The sequence below is a fragment of the Penaeus monodon genome, chromosome 21 (genome assembly GCF_015228065.2).
Source record: "Penaeus monodon isolate SGIC_2016 chromosome 21, NSTDA_Pmon_1, whole genome shotgun sequence".
Classification (NCBI taxonomy): domain Eukaryota; kingdom Metazoa; phylum Arthropoda; class Malacostraca; order Decapoda; family Penaeidae; genus Penaeus; species Penaeus monodon.
The window spans coordinates 14,335,398-14,336,125 of record NC_051406.1 but is presented as its reverse complement, the minus strand read 5'-3'; the positions used below and the strand labels follow the sequence as shown (position 1 = coordinate 14,336,125).

General features: G+C 34.6%; 1 protein-coding gene across 3 annotated transcripts in view; it reads left to right on the top strand.

Annotated features, from left to right (window-relative positions):
• LOC119586254 (protein SMG8-like) overlaps nt 1–728 on the top strand; it is a 13,378-nt gene that overhangs the window by 3,433 nt on the left and 9,217 nt on the right. For 2 of the 3 annotated variants that reach the window (XM_037934961.1, XM_037934960.1), the window contains 2 exons: nt 227–294; nt 454–613. In XM_037934961.1, coding sequence (XP_037790889.1) covers nt 227–294; nt 454–613 — 228 coding nt within the window. Of the gene's footprint in view, nt 1–224; nt 295–453; nt 614–728 lie in introns of all 3 variants that reach the window. The other variant, XM_037934959.1, reaches the window with a different exon arrangement.

The following is a 728-nucleotide window of genomic DNA, read 5'->3' as shown; positions in this document are numbered from 1 at the left end:
AATATTTGTCAAAGTCATTAAGGTTATTATTATCATATGAGTTAAATTATGTAAAATATTACAAAGACAGAGTATTTAGGAGTAATTTCTTAAGAACATTTCAAATGTTTTGAATAACTTCAGACAGCATGAAATAAAGAAGAGGGGAATTTTGAATCATGATTTTGTTTTGTTACATTTTTATTCACTTTTATTTAGAATTTAATCTTTATTGTTATTATTTCAGATGACACTTGGAGATGACATTATCCCACACAAAGGGCACTTTACCCTCCCTACAACATGGACTCCCCAGTAAGTATTTCAGTCCTGTATTAGGTCATTATGTATTTAGTTCAGAGGGTCAATGGTGTTGTTTTACCTGTATATTGAGTGGTGAAAACATCAAGCTAAGAGTATTCTCTTTTATCAGTTAGAAAAATAACAACAACTCTGTTTATTCTTCTGTTCCAGGGACTCCACAGCAAAGCAACGTGTGGTGGTCGTAGCTGTGTTTGGCAAGAGTGGCTTAGACTCGGGAGGATGCAAAGCCACAGCCCTGGAGCTAATGGTGGGAAGAAAGATCTTTCAGAGGGACATGACGCATCCCATTGCTATAGATGAAGAGACAATGGTATGTGCTGGCTTAGTAGCTCTGCTATAGATAAGTGCTGGGTTACTTTTTTCATATATCAATAGATAGTAATGATTGATATGTCTGGCTTTAAAACATTACATTAGAAATTATA